Genomic DNA, 23019 nt, shown 5'->3' with positions numbered 1-23019 from the left:
CACACTATCTACCAAGAGAGTTCTCATCTATATTATTTGCAGCCGTCTATTTACCACCATAGAACGAAGCTGGCACTAAGACCGCACTCAACCAACTCTATAAGGCCATAAGCAAAGAAGAAAATGCTCACCCAGAAGCGGCGCTCCTAGTGGCTGGGGACTTTAATGCAGGCAAACTTAAATCAGTTTTACCAAATTTTTACCAGCATGTCACATGTGCAACCAGAGAAAAAAAAATCCTATTCCACCTTTACAGACCCCGATCTGAACGTCCGCGGGTAGCCAGCAGGTTATCCAGCCGGATGGACAGGTCCACAAGCTGGTTGAATGTGAGGGTGGTGTCTCTGCAGGCCAACTCCCGACGGACGTCCCGGAGCAGACTGCAGTGATAATGGTCGATCAGGGCCCTGTCGTTTCATCCCGCGCTGGCAGCCAGGGTCCGAAACTCCAGGGCGAACTCCTGGGTGCTCCTCTTCCCCTGCCTCAGATGGAAGAGGCGTTCCCCCGCCGCTCTACCCTCGGGCGGGTGTTCGAAGACTGCCCGGAAATGGCTTGTGAACTCCTCAAACTGGTCCAACGCCGCATCTCCCTCTCTCCACACGGCGTTGGCCCACTCCAGGGCTTTCCCGATGAGGCACTAGATGAGGGCGGACACCCTCTCATGGCCCGAAAGAGCCGGGTGGACGGTTGCCAGGTATAAGTCCAGCTGCAACAGGAACCCCTGGCAGTTCGCAGCCGTCCCATCGTATTCCTGGGGAAAGGAGAGACGAATCCCATTGGGACCAGGAGAAGGAGGGGCGCGTAGTGGAGACCCTGGTTGTGCTGGTGGAGGCGTTGGTAGAACTCCCTGTCTCTCCCAGCGGTCCATTTTATGGACAACGCGGTTCATGGCGGTGCCAAGATGGTGGAGCATTGCTGCATGCTCCCGGACGCGCTCCTCCACCCCTATACCCGGGGTACCTGCTCCTGCTGACTCCATAAATGGGTCCGGAATTCTGTAAGGGGTGCGTACTGGCGGCAGAGAAGTCAGGCGCAGGAGAGCAAAAACTGTGTAACAACGGCGCAGTTTAATAATACAAATCACCTTAAACAGAACAATCAATACAATGGGTACAAAACCCGTCGCACACCATAATAACGTGCACAAGCACTTACAAAAAACAATTCCGGGTTAAATACACAACATGTAATGATGGAATTGAAACCAGGTGTGTGGGCAGACAAGACAAAACAAATGGAAAATGAAAAAAGGATCGATGATGGCTAGAAGACCGGTGACGTTGACCGCCGAACACCGCCAAACAAGGAAAGGAACCGACTTCAGTCGAAGTCGTGACAAATGCTTACTAACAGGGATGTAAACAAATTTCTGCACAAAATTTGAGAGAAATAAGCTTTTTGAACATATGGAACATTTCTGGGATCTTTTTATTTCAGCTCATGAAACATGAGACCAAAACTTTACATGTTGTGTTTTATATATTTGTTCAGTATATATGAAATGTGTGTAAATGCACTGTAATCGGTTTTCTCAGTCCAACCACTCAATCTCTCTTTCTTATTGTCTCCTTTTCCTCTTTTTCTAGTTCTTTCTGATTGTGTTGGTGTTGTTCATTGCAGAGGTGGCTGGAGCAGTGGTTATCCTGGTGTTTAAACCCTTGGTAAGCGTACATAGAGCCCATTCACTCTCCTCATATTGCTAAAAGGGGTTACAGACTGTCTGTGGAGAATTTGATGAAAAGACTCTTAGAAAAAAAGGTGCTATCTAGAATCTAAAAGGGTTCTTTGGCTGTTCCTATATGAGAACCCTTTGAAGAACCCCTTTTGGTTCGAGGTAGAACCCCTTTGGTTCCAGGTAGAACTCTTTTGGGTTCCATGAAAACCCTTTCCACAGAGGGTTCAACATAGAACCCTTTTGGGTTCTACCTGGAACAAAACGAGTTCTCCTATGGGGACAGCTGAAAAACCATTTTGGAACCGTTTTTTCTAAGAGTGTGTGATTTATGTTATGTCTTTCAGGCAGGTCAGTTGATTGAGAAACTGGGCACCAAAGTGGTTCAGAACATTAGGAAGGACTATGGAGAAAATTCAGACGTCACCGCTCTCTGGAATGTTACTATGGATACGGTACTTTACAATATCTTGCCGGCCTGTTTTAATACCTTGGAAATAAGATGTTAGGCCTGCAAATAATGTCTCAAATAACATTATGTCATTTATATTTGCTTGTGTATTAGAAATCTTATTCAGTTTAGTCAACAGAATTGTTCTAATAAGATCTGTCTCTGTGTCCACTCTAGCTAAAGTGCTGTGGATTCTACAACTATACAGACTTCACTGACTCTCCATTTGAAAAATACACCCATCTCTATCCTCAACAGTGCTGCCACAGTGCTGATTTCAGCTCTTGTGATGGTACAAGTGCTGTATGTTAAGTTCATGTTTTAAGTATCCCTATATTTCAGTTATTGCGGTGATATCACTGTTATTAGTACGCCTGCGCAGTAGTATAACTGTTGATGGAACTGGCCTGAGTGTAATGGTGATGATGTACGGTGAAGTAAACCTTGTTCAACTGGAACCTAGTCGTTGTGTCATTTTGAGTTAACACTGTAGTCAGTGCGGATCCAAACTTGGTACGAGCTCTGAACTCATCACCTCAACAAGTTAATCACGCTCCATCCATACTCAAACTCATCAATGGAAGGCCCATTTGAGAATGTAACACACTTTACTGTTGGACACCCAGTGGCCTCACCTGTCTAAATAACTGTATTACATTTGTGTGTCCCCACAGACAATCATCGGCTGCTTCCCAAAGCTTATGCAACTGATTGATGAAAACACTATTGTCATTGTGGCAGTGGCATTGGGAATCGCTGCTCTTGAGGTACTGTTGACTCCTTCCCTCCCTCTGTCTATTTCAAGGTCACATTCTCTTTAGTTTTGAATTACCACAAATGTAAATGTAGATGCTTTGATGCAAATTCAACCAAAATAATGTGATGTTGTGTTCAGTTTCGTACAGTGGGCTTTGTTTAAAAGTATAGCATAACCAAAGCATTTATTTACTGTTCCTGTTTCCCTAGATATTGGCGATGGTTGTCTCCATGACTTTGTACTGCATAATAGGCTCAAAGAGTGACTGACTGAAAACCAATGGAGGGAGGGCCATAGAGACATCTGCCTGGATGGCATCTCTGGACCCTCCTTAGGACAACTACAGGGATGGATGCATAAGAATCTCTGAAATCACCAAGGCTGAAGAGAAATCTAAGGAAGCTTTGTGATAAGGATAGGCGCCCCACCACTGAGCCAGTTTAAATTAAATCCTGTACGAGATTATTGGATATGGGAAAATGTCTATTTGTATTGAAATCTTTTATTGTATACGTATTTCACCTGAAAATGATGCTGTCTTACATTTAGATTGAAGCAATACATTGCGTCCTATGTTCATTCCACTCTGCACAGTATCATCAAGGTTTATATTAAAATAACATTATTAATTCACTGTCAGGAAATATATATATGTGCCACTTTTTATAATTTTATTAATTGATTTTCTACAGATGCTACATGCTCTGGAGAATGAATAAAAAGGTTGCAACTTGCAACGTTCTGAAAATAAGTTTAACTGATTTATTGCATTGTAACTATTGTATAATGGCAATGTTTTTAAATTACGTTTAACTCACGTTTTGGTATCAAAGGCACACATCTTTCCTAGTCCAAGTTCTCTCTAAAATAGTTCAATCTGTGTGGTGTCTATCTGCTGTTGGAAATTCTTTCTTTAGTGTCTTCAGAAAGGAAGAAAAACGGAGATTCACCACAGAACAGAATTACTAAACCCAGAGGCGCAACATCGCGAGACTTCCGGGAACGCTTGCGAAACAGACAACCGACCAGGCCGGGGTTTGTGGTTCAAAAAGTTAATGAGAGAAGTGAAATATAAAGGCACAACGTAGTTTCGAGGCAATGTCTTAAGTAATTGAACATGTTATTACTCAAACCCGTGAAAGTGACAAACTGACACGTTTTCATTTTCGTCCAAAAACTTTAAGGAGTGCATTTGATTTTGACGGCCTGCACATGCGCAGTTTGGCGCGAGACGACCGTTAGAGCCGATGACGTTTTCTATGCATAAGTTTAGCTAGCAACGTCGCCATGACATCGCCTACAAGTGTGATCGGGGATTTCTATTGGAGAAGCAGTTTTAGCCTTTCTTCATACTGTACTGGTTTTGACCGCAGTGTGTTGTGACTGGACCGAAAATATGACACCTGTTGGCCAGGCAGACACAGCCAGTTGGCAGCAAGTAGGCCTTAATAGCAGTAGGTCTAAATCGTCTGGACCTATTAAAAGTAAGGACAGACGGTCCTTATTTTTTCATGTGACCATTTTGCCTATGCTAGCTAATGCTAACGTTAGCTATCTAGCTAAAATGGCGCTAGCTAGATAGCTAATTTAACTATAACGTCTAAACATAAAGGGTTGATTAGCTAAGTTAGCTACCTACCAGTATTAAGCGATCCATAGTCAGGTCACTAACGTTAGCTAGCTACAATAGCTAGGCTAATAGTTAGCTAACACTAGCCAGCTCGAACTGATCGTTAATGTTAGTTATTAAAGGGAGAATCTGGGATTGGTACATCCATTTTTGTATCCATATTTTTAATTAGTGATACTATTAGCTAGCTATTTACTCTTGAAGAATATAACTCATACATGTATCATGAGCTTAACGTTAGTTAAACTGCTTTACCACATTCAAACTCAACATTGTATAAGCATATCTATTCCATTGTTTGTAAACACTGTACTTTTAAACAAACTCTGTATAGCTTCAAAACATGGTTAACATTTGGATCTAATGGATGGTCAGTCCTGGCATCCATTGCTCCATCTATGAATTTGAGAGTAGTTACATTTCTTCAGTCCCATCTTTCAGCTGTTTACCAAAAATGTGTCTCATTAGCCAGTATTATTATAAGCCTATCCTGTTCTGTATAATGTTGTCATATCTTTTCTCCTTTGGTTAAAGAAGGTCGAATTTGCAAAATGGCTAGACATGACAAACTGTACACATGGATGCGGTATAGATCGATGTTGCTGCTTTGTGTGATACTTGTTGTAAGTAGCTAAATGTTGCCTAGCTAGCAAACAAAGCCCAGTTGAACTGTGTCTGTGTTTGAAATGCAAATAATGAACATTCTTCTATAATTGATCATGTAAACTGTTCTTGGCTAGCTATAGAAATATAGTTGCCCTCTCATAAAGCCTAGGTTTGTGAATGCATTGCAAAAGTCAAACACACAGAAGAAGACAGCAACTGCTGTTGTTGTCACTGTAATATTACCTAGCCTGAGAAATCCATCTGGCAAAACATAGAAGAAAAAAAACAGGTCCATAACAACTCAAATGCAATTTCTTAGCTGATGATTTAAAAAACAAATTTAACGAAAGAACACCACCATCCTTCTCTCCCCTCCAGATAAGTGGTTTTGTGCTGCTGGGGCTAGGCGCATGGATTAGATATGGAGCAGCTACGTTTGTGGATGTCCTGGGCCCCTACTCGTCTCAGCTCATCTACATCAGCTACATCTGTATTGGTATGGGCTCAGTGCTGTCTTTCACGGGTCTCATCGGCTGCTGTGGGGTTTGGAAAGAGAACCGCTTCTTTATCATGCTGGTGAGAGACAACAGTTGTGCAGTCAATTTCAAGGCACCAAACAATAATTGTCTTACTGTGTTATACTACTGCAGAGTTGTAAATATCCCACTCTTTTCCCCCTGCAAGCTTCAATAAGAGGCAATATTTTTCCTATCTCTGCATTTTTTGTACCCTGTACAGTTTTTCTTCATCGTGACAATGCTGTTTGTTGCTGAAATCATTGGGACTATTTTTGTCTTGACGTACCGGAATCTGGTAAGAATAAATGAACACTCTGGCATCTGTATCATCAAGTAGGCGAACCTATATCATAATTTAGAGCACTGTAAATTATTGATTTATTTGTATGATATAGCCTAGCCAGGCTATGCCTTTCAATAAGCTGTGATGTGTAAATGTGACAGGTTAGATTAGTGGTACGTGATGCAAGCAAGAATTCCCTGATGACTGCCTATATGGGCCCAGCGGCAACTGACCCAATCTCAACAGCATGGAACACAGTCATGGTCAAGGTGAGAAGCTCTAATGGGGAAAGGTCCAAATAGGCTTGGCTTTACTATTTGGTTCCTTTGACCACCAGAGCATCCCAGACAGTAGTTATCACAGCTAATGTCTTTGATGTCTTCTGTTTTTCATCTCTTAGTTCAAATGCTGTGGTTTTGAGAACTCGACTAGATTTCAAGGGCTCTGTGTTCAGTACAACCACGGGTTTGAACTACCCTAAGACTTGCTGCGTGAACAAGACCCTTGCAGACTGTGATGGTATCACCATCACTCCAAGTCTGATCCAACCACAGGTAACCTAACCCAGTGCCTCACTGCACTATGTTGTATGAGTCTGTGCTCTAAAGCTGTAAAGCCTTAAGCCAAATGCCCCCTGTGTGTTTCCCCCAGAGCTGCTTTGGTAAGGTCATCACAGTGATCAGAGAGCAGAGTGTCATCCTGGGATCAGCAGCTGGCTGCATATGTATGATGGAGGTATACTATGGGAGAATCTCAATTGGTTTTGCTTGACTCCTCGCGTCGTCTCCTCCGTCCTCTCCTCACCTGATGAAAAGATAGCGCTGAAGAACATGGCTGACGTTTTACATTCTCCCAACCAATTGTGCTATTTTGTTAGTTTTTGTTTTGTGTAACTTATTTTTCAACTTATTGTGTACATAATGCTGCTTCTACCGTCTCTTATACCGAAAATAACTTCTGGACATCAGAACAGCGATTACTCATTGCGGACTGGAAGAAACTTTTTCCTTTAATGAGTCCGATGAGAAGGATATCCTGCTTTCACTGGAACTGGCCCAGATCCCCGCCTTTTGCGTGAAGAAAAGATGAAGGAAAAGGGGCCGCAGATCGGGCAGCCTTCTGAGAATCCGTAGGCGAGCGAGTAAACTCCCACTGCCATCCGTTCTTCTTGCTAACGTGCAATCGTTGGAAAATAAAACTGATGACCTACGATTAAGATCCAACCAACGGGACATTAAAAACTGTAACATCTTATGCTTCACCGAGATGTGGCTGAATGATGATACGGAATATAGAGCTAGTGGGATTTTCCATGCACCGGCAGAACAGAGACGCTACCTCTGGTAAGACGAGGGGTGGGGGTGTGTGTCTTTGTCAATAACAGCTGGTGCGCGATGTCTAATATTAAAGATGTTTCGAGGTATTGCTCGCCTGAGGTAGAGTACCTTATGATAAGCTGTAGACCACACTATCTACCAAGAGCGTTCTCATCTATATTATTTGCAGCCGTCTATTTACCACCACAGAACGAAGCTGGCACTAAGACCGCACTCAACCAACTCTATAAGGCCATAAGCAAAGAAGAAAATGCTCACCCAGAAGCGGCGCTCCTAGTGGCTGGGGACTTTAATGCAGGCAAACTTAAATCAGTTTTACCAAATTTTTACCAGCATGTCACATGTGCAACCAGAGAAAAAAAAATCCTATTCCACCTTTACAGACCCCGATCTGAACGTCCGCGGGTAGCCAGCAGGTTATCCAGCCGGATGGACAGGTCCACAAGCTGGTTGAATGTGAGGGTGGTGTCTCTGCAGGCCAACTCCCGACGGACGTCCCGGAGCAGACTGCAGTGATAATGGTCGATCAGGGCCCTGTCGTTTCATCCCGCGCTGGCAGCCAGGGTCCGAAACTCCAGGGCGAACTCCTGGGTGCTCCTCTTCCCCTGCCTCAGATGGAAGAGGCGTTCCCCCGCCGCTCTACCCTCGGGCGGGTGTTCGAAGACTGCCCGGAAACGGCGGGTGAACTCCTCAAACTGGTCCAACGCCGCATCTCCCTCTCTCCACACGGCGTTGGCCGACTCCAGGGCTTTCCCGATGAGGCACTAGATGAGGGCGGACACCCTCTCACGGCCCGAAAGAGCCAGGTGGACGGTTGCCAGGTATAAGTCCAGCTGCAACAGGAACCCCTGGCAGTTCGCAGCCGTCCCATCGTATTCCTGGGGAAAGGAGAGACGAATCCCACTGGGACCAGGAGAAGGAGGGGCACGTAGTGGAGACCCTGGTTGTGCTGGTGGAGGCGTTGGTAGAACTCCCTGTCTCTCCCAGCGGTCCATTTTATGGACAACGTGGTTCATGGCGGTGCCAAGATGGTGGAGCATTGCTGCATGCTCCCGGACGCGCTCCACCACCCCTATACCCGGGGTACCTGCTCCTGCTGACTCCATAAATGGGTCCGGAATTCTGTAAGGGGTGCGTACTGGCGGCAGAGAAGTCAGGCGCAGGAGAGCAAAAACTGTGTTACAACGGCTTAGTTTAATAATACAAATCACCTTAAACAGAACAATCAATACAATGGGTACAAAACCCGTCGCACACCATAATAACGTGCACAAGCACTTACAAAAAACAATTCCGGGTTAAATACACAACATGTAATGATGGAATTGAAACCAGGTGTGTGGGCAGACAAGACAAAACAAATGGAAAATGAAAAAAGGATCGATGATGGCTAGAAGACCGGTGACGTCGACCGCCGAACACCGCCAAACAAGGAGAGGAACCGACTTCAGTCGAAGTCGTGACAAATGCTTACTAACAGGGATGTAAACAAATTTCTGCACAAAATTTGAGAGAAATAAGATTTTTGAACATAAGGAACATTTCTGGGATCTTTTTATTTCAGCTCATGAAGCATGAGACCAAAACTTTACATGTTGTGTTTTATATATTTGTTCAGTATATATGAAATGTGTGTAAATGCACTGTAATCGGTTTTCTCAGTCCAACCACTCAATCTCTCTTTCTTATTGTCTCCTTTTCCTCTTTTTCTAGTTCTTTCTGATTGTGTTGGTGTTGTTCATTGCAGAGGTGGCTGGAGCAGTGGTTATCCAAATCAAATCAAATTTTATTTGTCACATACACATGGTTAGCAGATGTTAATGCGAGAGTAGCGAAATGCTTGTGCTTCTAGTTCCGACAATGCAGTAATAACCAACAAGTAATCTAACCTAACAATTCCACAACTACTACCTTATACACACAAGTGTAAAGGGATAAAGAATATGTACATAAAGATATATGAATGAGTGATGGTACAGAACGGCATAGGCAAGATGCAGTAGATGGTATAGAGTACAGTATATACATATGAGATGAGTAATGTAGGGTATGTAAACATAAAGTGGCATAGTTTAAAGTGGCTAGTGATACATGTATTACATAAAGATGGCAAGATGCAGTAGATGATATAGAGTACAGTATATACATATACATATGAGATGAGTAATGTAGGGTATGTAAACATTATATTAAGTGGCATTGTTTAAAGTGGCTAGTGGTACATTTTTACATAATTTCCATCAATTCCCATTATTAAAGTGGCTGGAGTTGAGTCAGTATGTTGGCAGCGGCCACTAAATGTTAGTGGTGGCTGTTTAACAGTCTGATGGCCTTGAGATAGAAGCTGTTTTTCAGTCTCTCGGTCCCTGTTTTGATGCACCTGTACTGACCTCGCCTTCTGGATGATAGCGGGGTGAACAGGCAGTGGCTTGGGTGGTTGTTGTCCTTGATGATCTTTATGGCCTTCCTGTGACATCGGGTGGTGTAGGTGTCCTGGAGGGCAGGTAGTTTGCCCCCGGTGATGCGTTGTGCAGACCTCACTACCCTCTGGAGAGCCTTACGGTTGTGGGCGGAGCAGTTGCCGTACCAGGCGGTGATAGAGCCCGACAGGATGCTCTCGATTGTGCATCTGTAGAAGTTTGTGAGTGCTTTTGGTGACAAGCCGAATTTCTTCAGCCTCCTGAGGTTGAAGAGGCGCTGTTGCGCCTTCTTCACAACGCTGTCTGTGTGGGTGGACCAATTCAGTTTGTCCGTGATGTGTACACCGAGGAACTTAAAACTTTCCACCTTCTCCACTACTGTCCCGTCGATGTGGATAGGGGGGTGCTCCCTCTGCTGTTTCCTGAAGTCCACAATCATCTCCTTTGTTTTGTTGACGTTGAGTGTGAGGTTATTTTCCTGACACCACACTCCGAGGGCCCTCACCTCCTCCCTGTAGGCCGTCTCGTCGTTGTTGGTAATCAAGCCTACCACTGTAGTGTCGTCCGCAAACTTGATGATTGAGTTGGAGGCGTGCATGGCCACACAGTCGTGGGTGAACAGGGAGTACAGAAGAGGGCTCAGAACGCACCCTTGTGGGGCCCCGGTGTTGAGGATCAGCGGGGTGGAGATGTTGTTACCTACCCTCACCACCTGGGGGCGGCCCGTCAGGAAGTCCAGGACGCAGTTGCACAGGGCGGGGTCGAGACCCAGGGTCTCGAGCTTGATGACGAGTTTGGAGGGTACTATGGTGTTAAATGCTGAGCTGTAGTCGATGAACAGCATTCTCACATAGGTATTCCTCTTGTCCAGATGGGTTAGGGCAGTGTGCAGTGTGGTTGCGATTGCGTCGTCTGTGGACCTATTGGGTCGGTAAGCAAATTGGAGTGGGTCTAGGGTGTCAGGTAGGGTGGAGGTGATATGGTCCTTGACTAGTCTCTCAAAGCACTTCATGATGACAGAAGTGAGTGCTACGGGGCGGTAGTCGTTTAGCTCAGTTACCTTAGCTTTCTTGGGAATAGGAACAATGGTGGCCCTCTTGAAGCATGTGGGAACAGCAGACTGGGATAAGGATTGATTGAATATGTCCGTAAACACACCAGCCAGCTGGTCTGCGCATGCTCTGAGGACGCGGCTGGGAATGCCGTCTGGGCCTGCAGCCTTGCGAGGGTTAACACGTTTAAATGTTTTACTCACCTCGGCTGCAGTGAAGGAGAGCCCGCAGGTTTTGGTAGCGGGCCGTGTCAGTGGCACTGTATTGTCCTCAAAGCGAGCAAAAAAGTTATTTAGCCTGTCTGGGAGCAAGACATCCTGGTCCGCGATGGGGCTGGTTTTCTTTTTGTAATCCGTGATTGACTGTAGACCCTGCCACATACCTCTTGTGTCTGGGCTGTTGAATTGCGACTCTACTTTGTCTCTATACTGGGACTTAGCTTGTTTGATTGCCTTGCGGAGAGAATAGCTACACTGTTTGTATTCGGTCATGTTTCCGGTCACCTTGCCCTGGTTAAAAGCAGTGGTTCGCGCTTTCAGTTTCACGCGAATGCTGCCATCAATCCACGGTTTCTGGTTTGGGAATGTTTTAATCGTTGCTGTGGGTACGACATCGTCAATGCACTTTCTAATGAACTCGCTCACCGAATCAGCGTATTCGTCAATATTGTTGTTGGACGCAATGCGGAACATATCCCAATCCACGTGATCGAAGCAGTCTTGAAGCGTGGAATCAGATTGGTCGGACCAGCGTTGAACAGACCTGAGCGAGGGAGCTTGTTGTTTTAGTTTCTGTTTGTAGGCTGGAAGCAACAAAATGGAGTCGTGGTCAGCTTTTCCGAAAGGAGGGCGGGGGAGGGCCTTATATGCGTCGCGGAAGTTAGTATAACAATGATCCAAGGTTTTACCAGCCCTGGTAGCACAATCGATATGCTGATAGAATTTAGGGAGTTTTGTTTTCAGATTAGCCTTGTTAAAATCCCCAGCTACGATGAATGCAGCCTCAGGGTGTGTGGTTTCCAGTTTACAAAGAGTCAGATAAAGTTCGTTCAGGGCCATCGATGTGTCTGCTTGGGGGGGAATATATACGGCTGTGATTATAATCGAAGAGAATTCCCTTGGTAGATAATGCGGTCGACATTTGATTGTGAGGAATTCTAGATCAGGTGAACAGAATGACTTGAGTTCCTGTATGTTGTTATGATCACACCACGTCTCGTTAATCATAAGGCATACACCCCCGCCCCTCTTCTTACCAGAAAGATGTTTGTTTCTGTCGGCGCGATGCGTGAAGAAACCAGCTGGCTGCACCGACTCCGTTAGCGTTATCCTGGTGTTTAAACCCTTGGTAAGCGTACATAGAGCCCATTCACTCTCCTCATATTGCTAAAAGGGGTTACAGACTGTCTGTGGAGAATTTGATGAAAAGACTACACTCTTAGAAAAAAAGGTGCTATCTAGAATCTAAAAGGGTTCTTTGGCTGTTCCTATAGGAGAACCCTTTGAAGAACCCCTTTTGGTTCGAGGTAGAACCCCTTTGGTTCCAGGTAGAACTCTTTTGGGTTCCATGAAAACCCTTTCCACAGAGGGTTCAACATAGAACCCTTTTGGGTTCTACCTGGAACAAAACGAGTTCTCCTATGGGGACAGCTGAAAAACCCTTTTGGAACCGTTTTTTCTAAGAGTGTGTGATTTATGTTATGTCTTTCAGGCAGGTCAGTTGATTGAGAAACTGGGCACCAAAGTGGTTCAGAACATTAGGAAGGACTATGGAGAAAATTCAGACGTCACCGCTCTCTGGAATGTTACTATGGATACGGTACTTTACAATATCTTGCCGGCCTGTTTTAATACCTTGGAAATAAGATGTTAGGCCTGCAAATAATGTCTCAAATAACATTATGTCATTTATATTTGCTTGTGTATTAGAAATCTTATTCAGTTTAGTCAACAGAATTGTTCTAATAAGATCTGTCTCTGTGTCCACTCTAGCTAAAGTGCTGTGGATTCTACAACTATACAGACTTCACTGACTCTCCATTTGAAAAATACACCCATCTCTATCCTCAACAGTGCTGCCACAGTGCTGATTTCAGCTCTTGTGATGGTACAAATGCTGTATGTTAAGTTCATGTTTTAAATATCCCTATATTTCAGTTATTACGGTGATATCACTGTTATTAATACGCCTGCGCAGTAGTATAACTGTTGGTGGAACTGGCCTGAGTGTAATGGTGACGATGTACGGTGAAGTAAACCTTGTTCAACTGGAACCTAGTCGTTGTGTCATTTTGAGTTAACACTGTAGTCAGTGCGGATCCAAACTTGGTACGAGCTCTGAACTCATCACCTCAACAAGTTAATCACGCTCCATCCATACTCAAACTCATCAATGGAAGGCCCATTTGAGAATGTAACACACTTTACTGTTGGACACCCAGTGGCCTCACCTGTCTAAATAACTGTATTACATTTGTGTGTCCCCACAGACAATCATCGGCTGCTTCCCAAAGCTTATGCAACTGATTGATGAAAACACTATTGTCATTGTGGCAGTGGCATCGGGAATCGCTGCTCTTGAGGTACTGTTGACTCCTTCCCTCCCTCTGTCTATTTCAAGGTCACATTCTCTTTTGTTTTGAAATACCACAAATGTAAATGTAGATGCTTTGATGCAAATTCAACCAACATAATGTGATGTTGTGTTCAGTTTCGTACAGTGGGCTTTGTTTAAAAGTATAGCATAACCAAAGCATTTATTTACTGTTCCTGTTTCCCTAGAATTTGGCGATGGTTGTCTCCATGACTTTGTACTGCATAATAGGCTCAAAGAGTGACTGACTGAAAACCAATGGAGGGAGGGCCATAGAGACATCTGCCTGGATGGCATCTCTGGACCCTCCTTAGGACAACTACAGGGATGGATGCATAAGAATCTCTGAAATCACCAAGGCTGAAGAGAAATCTAAGGAAGCTTTGTGATAAGGATAGGCGCCCCACCACTGAGCCAGTTTAAATTAAATCCTGTACGAGATTTTTGGATATGGGAAAATGTCTATTTGTATTGAAATCTTTTATTGTATACGTATTTCACCTGAAAATGATGCTGTCTTACATTTAGATTGAAGCAATACATTGTGTCCTATGTTCATTCCACTCTGCACAGTATCATCAAGGTTTATATTAAAATAACATTATCAATTCACTGTCAGGAAATATATATATGTGCCACTTTTTATAATTTTATTAATTGATTTTCTACAGATGCTACATGCTCTGGAGAATGAATAAAAAGGTTGCAACTTGCAACGTTCTGAAAATAAGTTTAACTGATTTATTGCATTGTAACTATTGTATAATGGCAATGTTTTTAAATTACGTTTAACTCACGTTTTGGTATCAAAGGCACACATCTTTCCTAGTCCAAGTTCTCTCTAAAATAGTTCAATCTGTGTGGTGTCTATCTGCTGTTGGAAATTCTTTCTTTAGTGTCTTCAGAAAGGAAGAAAAACGGAGATTCACCACAGAACAGAGTTACTAAACCCAGAGGCGCAACATCGCGAGACTTCCGGGAACGCTTGCGAAACAGACAACCGACCAGGCCGGGGTTTGTGGTTTAAAAAGTTAATGAGAGAAGTGAAATATAAAGGCACAACGTAGTTTCGAGGCAATGTCTTAAGTAATTGAACATGTTATTACTCAAACCTCGTGAAAGTGACAAACTGACACGTTTTCATTTTCGTCCAAAAACTTTAAGGAGTGCATTTGATTTTGACAGCCTGCACATGCGCAGTGTGGCGCGAGACGACCGTTAGAGCCGATGACGTTTTCTATGCATGAGTTTAGCTAGCAACGTCGCCATGACATCGCCTACAAGTGTGATCGGGGATTTCTATTGGAGAAGCAGTTTTAGCCTTTCTTCATACTGTACTGGTTTTGACCGCAGTGTGTTGTGACTGGACCGAAAATATGACACCTGTTGGCCAGGCAGACACAGCCAGTTGGCAGCAAGTAGGCCATAATAGCAGTAGGTCTAAATCGTCTGGACCTATTAAAAGTAAGGACAGACGGTCCTTATTTTTTCATGTGACCATTTTGCCTATGCTAGCTAATGCTAACGTTAGCTATCTAGCTAAAATGGCATTAGCTAGATAGCTAATTTAACTATAACGTCTAAACATAAAGGGTTGACTAGCTAAGTTAGCTACCTACCAGTAGCAAGCGATCCATAGTCAGGTCACTAACGTTAGCTAGCTACAATAGCTAGTCTAGCTAGGCTAATAGTTAGCTAACACTAGCCAGCTCGAACTGATCGTTAATGTTAGTTATTAAAGGGAGAATCTGGGATTGGTACATCCATTTTTGTATCCATATTTTTAATTAGTGATACTATTAGCTAGCTATTTACTCTTGAAGAATATAACTCATACATGTATCATGAGCTTAACGTTAGTTAAACTGCTTTACCACATTCAAACTCAACATTGTATAAGCATATCTATTCCATTGTTTGTAAACACTGTACTTTTAAACAAACTCTGTATAGCTTCAAAACATGGTTAACATTTGGATCTAATGGATGGTCAGTCCTGGCATCCATTGCTCCATCTATGAATTTGAGAGTAGTTACATTTCTTCAGTCCCATCTTTCAGCTGTTTACCAAAAATGTTTCTCATTAGCCAGTATTATTATAAGCCTATCCTGTTCTGTATAATGTTGTCATATCTTTTCTCCTTTGGTTAAAGAAGGTCGAATTTGCAAAATGGCTAGACATGACAAACTGTACACATGGATGCGGTATTCGATGTTGCTGCTTTGTGTGATACTTGTTGTAAGTAGCTAAATGTTGCCTAGCTAGCAAACAAAGCCCAGTTGAACTGTGTCTGTGTTTGAAATGCAAATAATGAACATTCTTCTATAATTGATCATGTAAACTGTTCTTGGCTAGCTATAGAAATATAGTTGCCCTCTCATAAAGCCTAGGTTTGTGAATGCATTGCAAAAGTCAAACACACAGAAGAAGACAGCAACTGCTGTTGTTGTCACTGTAATATTACCTAGCCTGAGAAATCCATCTGGCAAAACATAGAAGAAAAAAAACAGGTCCATAACAACTCAAATGCAATTTCTTAGCTGATGATTTAAAAAACAAATTTAACGAAAGAACACCACCATCCTTCTCTCCCCTCCAGATAAGTGGTTTTGTGCTGCTGGGGCTAGGCGCATGGATTAGATATGGAGCAGCTACGTTTGTGGATGTCCTGGGCCCCTACTCGTCTCAGCTCATCTACATCAGCTACATCTGTATTGGTATGGGCTCAGTGCTGTCTTTCACGGGTCTCATCGGCTGCTGTGGGGTTTGGAAAGAGAACCGCTTCTTTATCATGCTGGTGAGAGACAACAGTTGTGCAGTCAATTTCAAGGCACCAAACAATAATTGTCTTACTGTGTTATACTACTGCAGAGTTGTAAATATCCCACTCTTTTCCCCCTGCAAGCTTCAATAAGAGGCAATATTTTTCCTATCTCTGCATTTTTTGTACCCTGTACAGTTTTTCTTCATCGTGACAATGCTGTTTGTTGCTGAAATCATTGGGACTATTTTTGTCTTGATATACCGGAATCTGGTAAGAATAAATGAACACTCTGGCATCTGTATCATCAAGTAGGCGAACATATATCATAATTTAGAGCACTGTAAATTATTGATTTATTTGTATGATATAGCCTAGCCAGGCTATGCCTTTCAATAAGCTGTGATGTGTAAATGTGACAGGTTAGATTAGTGGTACGTGATGCAAGCAAGAATTCCCTGATGACTGCCTATATGGGCCCAGCGGCAACTGACCCAATCTCAACAGCATGGAACACAGTCATGGTCAAGGTGAGAAGCTCTAATGGGGAAAGGTCCAAATAGGCTTGGCTTTACTATTTGGTTCCTTTGACCACCAGAGCATCCCAGACAGTAGTTATCACAGCTAATGTCTTTGATGTCTTTATTGGTTTTTCATCTCTTAGTTCAAATGCTGTGGTTTTGAGAACTCGACTGTAGATTTCAAGGGCTCTGTGTTCAGTACAACCACGGGTTTGAACTACCCTAAGACTTGCTGCGTGAACAAGACCCTTGCAGACTGTGATGGTATCACCATCACTCCAAGTCTGATCCAACCACAGGTAACCTAACCCAGTGCCTCACTGCACTATGTTGTATGAGTCTGTGCTCTGAAGCTGTAAAGCCTTAAGCCAAATGCCCCCTGTGTGTTTCCCCCAGAGCTGCTTTGGTAAGGTCATCACAGTGATCAGAGAGCAGAGTGTCATCCTGGGATCAGCAGCTGGCTGCATATGTATGATGGAGGTATACTATGGGAGAATCTCAATTGGTTTTGCTTGACTCCTCGCGTCGTCTCCTCCGTCCTCTCCTCCGTCCTCTCCTCACCTGATGAAAAGATAGCGCTGAAGAACATGGCTGACGTTTTACATTCCCCCAACCAATTGTGCTATTTTGTTAGTTTTTGTTTTGTGTAACTTATTTTTCAACTTATTGTGTACATAATGCTGCTTCTACCGTCTCTTATACCGAAAATAACTTCTGGATATCAGAACAGCGATTACTCATTGCAGACTGGAAGAAACTTTTTCCTTTAATGAGTCCGATGAGAAGGATATCCTGCTTTCACTGGAACTGGCCCAGATCCCCGCCTTTTGCGTGAAGAAAAGATGAAGGAAAGGGGGCCGCAGATCGGGCAGCCTTCTGAGAATCCGAGCGAGTAAACTCCCACTGCCATCTGTTCTTCTTGCTAACATGCAATCATTGGAAAATAAAACTGATGACCTACGATTAAGATCCAACAAACGGAAACATTAAAAACTGTAACATCTTATGTTTCACCGAGATGTGGCTGAATGATGATACGGAATATAGAGCTAGTGGGATTTTCCATGCACCGGCAGAACAGAGACGCTACCTCTGGTAAGACGAGGGGTGGGGGTGTGTGTCTTTGTCAATAACAGCTGGTGCGCGATGTCTAATATTAAAGATGTTTCGAGGTATTGCTCGCCTGAGGTAGAGTACCTTATGATAAGCTGTAGACCACACTATCTACCAAGAGAGTTCTCATCTATATTATTTGCAGCCGTCTATTTACCACCACAGAACGAAGCTGGCACTAAGACCGCACTCAACCAACTCTATAAGGCCATAAGCAAAGAAGAAAATGCTCACCCAGAAGCGGCGCTCCTAGTGGCTGGGGACTTTAATGCAGGCGAACTTAAATCAGTTTTACCAAATTTTTACCAGCATGTCACATGTGCAACCAGAGAAAAAAAAATCCTATTCCACCTTTACTCCACACACAGAGATGCATACAAAGCTCTCCCCCGCTCTCCATTTGACAAATCTAACCATAATTATATTCTCCTGAAGTACCAGTGTCTCGCTCAATACGGAAGTGGTCTGATGACGCGGGTGCTAAACTACAGGACTGTTTTGCTAGCACAGACTGGAATATGTTCTTGGATTCATCCAATGTCATTGAGGAGTACACCACCTCAGTCATTTGCTTCATCAATAAGTTCATCGACGACGACGTCGTCCCCACAGTGACTGTACGTACATATCCCAACCAGAAGCCATGGATTACAGGCAACATCCGCAGTGAGCTAAAGGCTAGAGCTGCCGCTTTCAAGGAGCGGGAGACTAATCCGGACGCTTATAAGAAATCCCGCTATGCCCTCAGACGAACCATCAAACAAGCAAAGCATCAATACAGGATTAAGATTGAATCCTACTACACCGGCTCTGACGCTCGTTGGATGTGGTAGGCCTTGAAAACTACTACAAAGGGAAACCCAGACGCGAGCTGCCCAGTGACGCGAGCCTACCAGACGAGCTAAATGCCTTTTATGCTCGCTTCGATGCAAGCAACACTGAAGCATGCACGAGAGCACCAGCTGTTCTGGATGACTGTGTGATAACGCTCTCGGTAGCCAATGTGTACAAAACCTTTAAACAGGTCAACATTCACAAAGCCGCTGGGCCAGACGGATTACCAGGACGTGTACTCAAAGCATGCGTGGACCAACTGTCAAGTGTCTTCACTGACATTTTCAACCTCTCCCTGACCGAGTCTGTAATACCTACATGTTTCAAGCAGACCACCATAGTCCCTGTGCCCAAGGAAGCGAAGGTAACCTGCCTAAATGATTTCTGCCCCGTGGCACTCACGTCGGTAGCCATGAAGTGCTTTGAATGGCTGGTCATGGCTCACATCAACAGCATCCTCCCCGACACCCTAGACCCACTCCAATTCGCATGCCGCCCCAAGAGATCCACAGATGATGCAATCTCAATCGCACTCCACACTGCCCTTTCCCACCTGACAAAAGGAACACCTATGTGAGAATGCTGTTCATTGACTACAGCTCAGCGTTCAACACCATAGTGCCCACGAAACTCATCACTAAGCTTAGGACTCTGGGACTAAACACCTCCCTCTGCAACTGGATCCTGGACTTCCTGACGGACCGCCCCCAGGTGGTAAGAGTAGGCAACAACACGTCTGCCACGCTGATCCTTAACACTGGGGCCCCTCAGGGGTGTGCACTTAGTCCCCTCCTGTATTCCCTGTTCACCCACGAATGCGTGGCCAAACACGACTCCAACACCATCATTATGTTTGCTGACGACACAGCAGTGGTAGGCCTGATCACCGACAACGATGAGACGGCCTATAGGGAGGAGGTCAGAGAACTGGCAGTGTGGTGCCAGGACAACAACCTCTCCCTCAATGTGAGCAAGACAAAGGAGCTGATTGTGGACTACAGGAAAAGGCGGGCTGAACAGGCCCCCATTAACATCGACGGGGCTGTAGTGGAGCGGGTCGAGAGTTTCATGTTCCTTGTTGTCCACATCACCAACAAACTATCATGGTCCAAACACACCAAGACAGTCGTGTAGAGGGCACAACAAAACCTTTTCTCCCTCAGGAGACTGGAAAGATTTGTCATGGGTCCCCAGATCCTCAAAAGGTTCTACAGCTGCACCATCGAGAGCATCCTGTCCGGTTGCATCACCGAGTGGTATGGCAACTGCTCGGCATCTGACCGTAAGGCGCTACAGAGGATTGTGAGAACGGCCCAGTACATCACTGGGGCCAAGCTTTCTGCCATCCAGGACCTGTATACTAGGCGGTGTCAGAGGAAAGCCCATAAAATTGTCAGAGACTCCAGTCACCCAAGTTATAGACTGTATTCTCTGCTACCGCACGGCAAGCGGTACTGGAGTGCCAAGTCTAGGACCAAAAGGCTCCTCAACAGCTTCTACCCCCAAGCCATAAGACTGCTGAACAATTAATACAATCGCCACCGAACAATTTACATTGACCCCCCCCCTTTTGTACACTGCTGCTACTCGCTGTTTATTATCTATGCATAGTCACTTCACCCCCACCTACATGTACAAATTACCTCAACTAACCTGTACCAGTGCCCCCTGTATATAGCCTCGTTATTGCTATTCTTATTGTGTTACTTTTTATTTTAGTCTACTTGGTAAATATTTTCTTAACTCTTCTTGAACTGCACTGTTGGTTAAGGGCATGTAAGTAAGCATTTCACGGTGAAGTTTACAGCTGTTGTATTCGGCGAATGTGACAAATAAAGTTTGATTTGATTTGACCTCTTTTTGAAAAATGTCAAAAGTAATCGAGGATAGAAGTTGAGGAGAGGAAACGTGTAAAAAAAAAAGTGCTGGTATGAAGTGACTCTTTCTAAACTAGCTCGTCATCATGCAGATGACGTTAACAGAGAAGGAATCTTAAAATACATGTGTAAAGTGGTAAAAAATACATTTAGATAAAAAGATTAGTGACGTATCGTTTTAAAATCTGTGCATGCTTTTCTCCTCTGAGTGAACAGCTGATTCAAAGGGGGAGTGGCAGATTTCAAAACACTTCACAGAGGATGCACTTCAGTATCTGTAGTAACCTGGTATATTTATGTTTACCAATAGATGGCAGTATTGACTCAAGACGGGGGTTTGCTTCCTGCTATCCGTAGCTATTTCCTATGTCTGCCTATTTAACTATGATTAAGAAAGCTTCAGGTAGTTTAAGCCAGGTGCATAAGATAATGTAAATCTAAGTTACAATTAAATACTAAACCGTACGTAAGTCCCATGAGTCGTAATTCTAAGAAGCCTTTGCCGATCAAAGTAATTGAGGATGGGAGCAAACTCCTCTTCACTTACTAACGAATTTCAACGGACTTCTGGAGAACTTTAACCTCTCTCAGACCCAAGGGCTATTGCTGAAAATGAATGCACTTTTTAAAGCATAGTAATGCTTTTTCTACAGTAGCTCACCATTAGGACCTAAAGAGTATTCTTAGTTTGATAGCTATCTATTCTATAGCAATTGGTTGCTGAATAGATAATGTTGCTTTGCTTCAAGTCATTGTTTTCCTGTCCTCTCCTCTTTGCAGTTATCCTCTATGATCCTTGCCATGGTTTTGTTTGTGAAGTTGGGGCTCATGAGGCATCCATGGTGAAGCCAAAAGGTCCATCCACGCCTGGAGGACACCAACAACCCCCACAGGCAACAATAAAGTTCTGCTAAATGATAAAGTTAGTGTGTTTTCCTTAGATGAAATCATATCTGTTATTTTGGTTATATTAAAAGTTGAATACATTATTTTTAAAGCTATGTACTTTGTTTTCACTGGGAAGGGGAAACCTAGTCAGTTGTACAACTGAATTCATTCAACCGAAATGTGTCTTCCTCATTTAACTCAACTCCTTTGAATCAGAGAGGTGCGGGAGGCTGCCTTAATCGATGTCATCGGCACCCGGGGAGCAGAGTGTTGTTGGGGGTTAACTGCCTTGCTCAAGGGCAAAAAGGAAGATTTTTCCACTTTGCCAGCTCAGGGTTTCGAACCAGTGACCTTTCAGTTACTGACCCAGTGCTCTTAACTGCTAGGCTACCTGCCGCCCCGATGTTATGTTCAATTCCAACAAAATGTGTATTCTGCAATCGTCTCAGTTTAATTTTAGTGCTCACAAATATGACAACAGTGCCCTCATGTGAAATTATTCATTAGTGAAGTGTAGAGAGAAGACCCATTTATATGCAATAGCTGCTTCTATTTAAACAAAATAGCTGATTGATGTAGATCTATTTTTTGCTTTGATTTAAATAAAAAAAAAAAAAAATGTTTAAATATCTATTGCCACTATTGTTCGTAATGTCTTATTCAAAAAGTGACACTTGAAGGCCACATCTAAAATCCCTGTGTTTACATGACTGTCTGTCCACATCACAGGGGATTTTGTGTATGACTGGCTTCCTCATGCTTGATCAATCTTTATTGGAAGGAGACCAACAACATGTACTGTACTAAACATCATGTACTAAACAGGCAAACATCAGAGTTAGACATTACAGTTATAGTGTTCACCATAAAGTTGAATAATACTGTAACCTTGCCGGTTGAGCTTTAGATTAATTCCTAACTGAATTAAAAGGGTGTTCAGTCCACATTTTGTACAATAATTCTTCAGTGATCAAATGGAAAGAAATGGGGGTGTTTATAACAGCTGGTTATAGAGTACCACCGTGTGAGTCATAATACCCATAAAACGGGTGAATGGTTACAATTGTTTTTCCACATTTCATTTTTTCCATGGGGGATTTTAGAAACATTTCAAATAAGGGCTGTGTTTCGTGAAGGCTTACCCTGGCGTGACGTTTTGATAACTGTAAATCTCTCTAGGACAAGGTCACTTTTATCAATAACCTCGCATGTATTTACCTCGCAAAAATGAAACGCTAATAAGCTGCTAATGTAGCTGTCATAAAGAACTACAAATGCCATGATGATCTGGACGAGAAGGTAAGAATCTCTCGATTAACTATCTACTGTTAGTTAAATGTAGTAATTTAATAAATTGGCTACATTTCTTTAAATAGACAATTCTGTGAACTGTTGTGGAAGCTTTAAATTGACAAAATAACTGTTAGTAAAGGTGTCAGCTACTGATGATGTGCAGGGATTTGTAGTTTTGCATGATGTCTACTTTGATGCTAATTAGGATTTTCGAATCTGAGTGTAAATAGAGCTGAATATATTGATAAAATGCATCTTGCCTGATAGAGATTTACATGGCTATCAAAACATCATGCCAAGGTAAGCCTACACAAAACACAGTCCTTATTTTAAGTGTTTCTAAAATCCCCTATGGGAAAAATGAATGGTGAAAAAACGACCGGAACCATTTCCCTGTCTGACCGCTAGGTTTT

At 43.5% G+C, this 23019-nt stretch overlaps 3 protein-coding genes and 1 pseudogene across 4 annotated transcripts; all 4 read left to right on the top strand.

Moving 5' to 3' along the window:
- Positions 1–1259: 1259 nt before the first annotated feature.
- On the top strand, positions 1260–3631 carry LOC139564852 (tetraspanin-1-like). Its single transcript, XM_071384693.1, has 6 exons — positions 1260–1274; positions 1587–1661; positions 2020–2127; positions 2301–2426; positions 2798–2890; positions 3090–3631. The coding sequence occupies exons 1-6, from the start codon at positions 1260–1262 to the stop codon at positions 3147–3149; spliced, it is 477 nt and encodes a 158-aa protein (XP_071240794.1). The 3' UTR covers positions 3150–3631.
- Positions 3632–5413: 1782 nt separating this feature from the next.
- On the top strand, positions 5414–9692 carry LOC139564851 (tetraspanin-16-like; annotated as a pseudogene).
- A 2108-nt stretch (positions 9693–11800) lies between these two features.
- LOC139565234 (tetraspanin-1-like) lies at positions 11801–14048 on the top strand. 2 transcript variants are annotated; one of them, XM_071385404.1, is made up of 5 exons: positions 11801–12073; positions 12437–12544; positions 12718–12843; positions 13215–13307; positions 13507–14048. In XM_071385404.1, the coding sequence occupies exons 2-5, from the start codon at positions 12536–12538 to the stop codon at positions 13564–13566; spliced, it is 288 nt and encodes a 95-aa protein (XP_071241505.1). In that variant the 5' UTR covers positions 11801–12073; positions 12437–12535; the 3' UTR covers positions 13567–14048. The 2 variants fall into 2 exon arrangements, with proteins under 2 accessions (XP_071241505.1, XP_071241506.1); XM_071385405.1 differs by lacking the exon at positions 11801–12073 and having other exon boundaries at positions 12107–12544.
- A 972-nt stretch (positions 14049–15020) lies between these two features.
- LOC139565287 (tetraspanin-16-like) lies at positions 15021–21906 on the top strand. Its single transcript, XM_071385487.1, has 7 exons — positions 15021–15557; positions 15919–16116; positions 16279–16353; positions 16503–16610; positions 16745–16900; positions 16998–17081; positions 21206–21906. The coding sequence occupies exons 1-7, from the start codon at positions 15489–15491 to the stop codon at positions 21269–21271; spliced, it is 756 nt and encodes a 251-aa protein (XP_071241588.1). The 5' UTR covers positions 15021–15488; the 3' UTR covers positions 21272–21906.
- Positions 21907–23019: the final 1113 nt, after the last annotated feature.

The sequence above is a fragment of the Salvelinus alpinus genome, chromosome 36 (genome assembly GCF_045679555.1).
Source record: "Salvelinus alpinus chromosome 36, SLU_Salpinus.1, whole genome shotgun sequence".
NCBI lineage: Eukaryota > Metazoa > Chordata > Actinopteri > Salmoniformes > Salmonidae > Salvelinus > Salvelinus alpinus.
The sequence above is the reverse complement of the archived record's forward strand: the minus strand, read 5'-3'. Positions and strand labels throughout refer to the sequence as shown.

What these genes read in the sequence shown, in the direction of transcription:
- LOC139564852 (XM_071384693.1), top strand. An exon ending in CTTGTGATGGTACAAGTGCT is followed by an intron (nt 2,427 to 2,797) that starts GTATGTTAAGTT and finishes GTGTCCCCACAG; the next exon opens with ACAATCATCGGCTGCTTCCC. An exon ending in TGGGAATCGCTGCTCTTGAG is followed by an intron (nt 2,891 to 3,089) that starts GTACTGTTGACT and finishes CTGTTTCCCTAG; the next exon opens with ATATTGGCGATGGTTGTCTC.
- LOC139565234 (XM_071385404.1), top strand. An exon ending in CTTGTGATGGTACAAATGCT is followed by an intron (nt 12,844 to 13,214) that starts GTATGTTAAGTT and finishes GTGTCCCCACAG; the next exon opens with ACAATCATCGGCTGCTTCCC. An exon ending in CGGGAATCGCTGCTCTTGAG is followed by an intron (nt 13,308 to 13,506) that starts GTACTGTTGACT and finishes CTGTTTCCCTAG; the next exon opens with AATTTGGCGATGGTTGTCTC.
- LOC139565287 (XM_071385487.1), top strand. Translation starts at nt 15,489, where the DNA reads ATGGCTAGACATGACAAACTGTACACATGGATGCGGTATTCGATGTTG. An exon ending in GGAACACAGTCATGGTCAAG is followed by an intron (nt 16,611 to 16,744) that starts GTGAGAAGCTCT and finishes TTCATCTCTTAG; the next exon opens with TTCAAATGCTGTGGTTTTGA. An exon ending in GCTGCATATGTATGATGGAG is followed by an intron (nt 17,082 to 21,205) that starts GTATACTATGGG and finishes TCCTCTTTGCAG; the next exon opens with TTATCCTCTATGATCCTTGC.